This window comes from Rosa chinensis, chromosome 5 (assembly GCF_002994745.2).
Source record: "Rosa chinensis cultivar Old Blush chromosome 5, RchiOBHm-V2, whole genome shotgun sequence".
Lineage (NCBI taxonomy): Eukaryota > Viridiplantae > Streptophyta > Magnoliopsida > Rosales > Rosaceae > Rosa > Rosa chinensis.
Window position 1 is genome coordinate 66,680,544 of NC_037092.1, and position 2,279 is coordinate 66,682,822.

Genomic DNA, 2,279 nt, shown 5'->3' on the forward strand with positions numbered 1-2,279 from the left:
CCAGTGCTACTGCCACCGACACAACCAGCGAAGCAAGGGTAACGCCCTCGCAACCCAGCGAAGCTAAAGTCACGCTTTAGCAAAACCCGTGCTTTCTCACAACTTCCCAGTGATTGCTCTGCTTAGTCTACAACACTAAGTATCGATACAGTGAACGCGAAGAGATCACACCCAAAGTCCTTATCCGTAAGGCAGAAGTCCTTTCCCGAAAGGCTAGAGAAGAACCCTGTGGTGAGGTTGGTGCTCTCCTCACCCACAGCGCTTGAAGAAGAAGTCAGGTCAAGGGACTACCCCGACGACTGCACCCCACGGTGCTGGCACGCCTGCGCAATCACACGCTCAAAAAAGACAGTTTGCACCCCTACCGGATTTTCGCGTCAAACAAACTGCACAACAAAAGGTCTAGCAACAAATTAATGTTTCATTCATTAGAAACAGCAACACTAATTAATCAAAGGCGCAAAAGTTGATGAGGTTAATGGACCATCAATTGCGTCTCATATGATCTGCTTTGCACATAATAATGTATCAAAGAGGAGAAGACATTCATCCTGAAACAACTAACAAAAAAGATGAAGGAATATCAATATATCTCAGTAGAAGTTTCACCTGACCAACCGCACAAGCGGTTACTATTCTCCGATCATTCGTGACAGGCATTATCTTTGTCTGAGATACCATCTTCAAGTGTCCAGAATCATAAGAGAGTCTTCTAGTTTTAGTTTCCCAGTTCCAAAATATGACTTGTTTATCATAAGACCCTGACACAAGGAGGTCACCAATGGAGTTGAATTCTATGGAGCTTACATAATCGTTATGCCCCTTTAATTCCCCATACATATCTAATTGCTTTAAGATGCTCTGCACAGTGCACACACAAAAAAAAAATGTTAAATTTGTGTAACTTGACTATTCGTAATGATCAGTGGCAGACTGTCCGTTCCTATGCTGGCCTTAGACTAGTAGTCTACCATGTGTTGACGCGTTAATGGATATGAGATTACAACACTAGGCTTTTATTTTAGGCATATATTTAGCTGTTAACGCAAGTTTTTAACTGGTTTGGAAAAAGAAAAAAGAAAAAAAGAAAGAAAAGAACCTGGTTAGCAGAGAACTGACGAGCAAAGCGTCTGGGTCGCCGTAGGCCCGTCTCTCGGTTGCAAATATCGAAGAAGCCATTAGTGATTTGCATTTTGTCACAGTGAAGTTAGAAGCATACGTAGGTACAGAGAGAAAGGAGGGTTTCGCGGGAAGAGATAATCGAATGACTAAACTTCGGCTGTTGGATTGTTCAAATGCAAACCATAAAAATAAAAATTACGGTTGTTGGGAAGGACACAGAGTTAAGAGTCTTACATGGAGAAGGATACACACAATCTAACATGGAATCAAAATTTCGTCTGTGAACGGATTGTGCCGCCAAATACTTGACGTCAAAGTGCGACTCGACTCTTTTTTATCTTTTTTGGAAGATTTTTGACGACGAAACTTTCGTTGCTGCTTAGAGGATTTTCTTAATGAACCATTTGTCAGAAAAATGCATTTTTTTTATTTTTTATTTTTTGTATGGGACACTTTTACTGCCCACATTGTGCTGACAAAATATTTATCAGCAGAATGTCTCGCTTTTTATTTATTTTTAATTTTTATTTGATGATTTTTTTCCTATGAGATTCTCGTTGTTTAAAAGATTTTTCATGCTAGTAAATTTTTGAAAGAAGAAAGTAACTTTCTTGTGAGTCACAATTCAGAAAAGAATGCGGCTATTGCCACCATACTAATTATTTTGTTCATCGGTTCACTCTACAAGTTTATGATTTATGAAAATACTAAAATTGCCTAATATAAAATTACAATAAGAACAATATCTTATTAAAAATTACAATTAGTTTTCTTATTACCCCTACAAAATATGTATTTAAACTTCATTCTTAATCTTTTAATTCATCTGTAAACCCAGTAAGACTTCATGAAATTGATTGAAAGAGACAAGGAGGAAGCCAAAAACAACTGAGAGAGATGTGGAGGAAGTCAAATAGAAAAAGAATTCAAGTTAAACCTTATATTGGAAAAAGGTAGTTTGGATACTGCAAATAGGTGAACAAAGTAAACATGAAATTAAAAAAATGTGTAGGGTGAGAACTGAGAAGAGAATGTAAGGTGAACAAAATAATTAGTAAGGTGGCAATAACTGCACCCTTCAAAAAATAAAAAATAGTTTTTGATCGTTGTTATGAAGAGGCACTAGATTATTAGAAGATTAAGCCCCGTTCTCTCTC

At 37.6% G+C, this 2,279-nt stretch overlaps 1 protein-coding gene across 1 annotated transcript; it reads right to left on the reverse strand.

The window, feature by feature from the left end:
- Positions 1-276: 276 nt before the first annotated feature.
- Positions 277-1,418, reverse strand: LOC112164876 (WD and tetratricopeptide repeats protein 1-like). The gene is made up of 3 exons (XM_024301215.2): positions 1,100-1,418; positions 610-861; positions 277-386 (listed from the first exon to the last, which is right to left on the reverse strand). Exons 1-3 carry the CDS (start codon positions 1,190-1,192, stop codon positions 378-380), a joined length of 354 nt encoding a protein of 117 aa, XP_024156983.1. The 5' UTR covers positions 1,193-1,418; the 3' UTR covers positions 277-377.
- Positions 1,419-2,279: the final 861 nt, after the last annotated feature.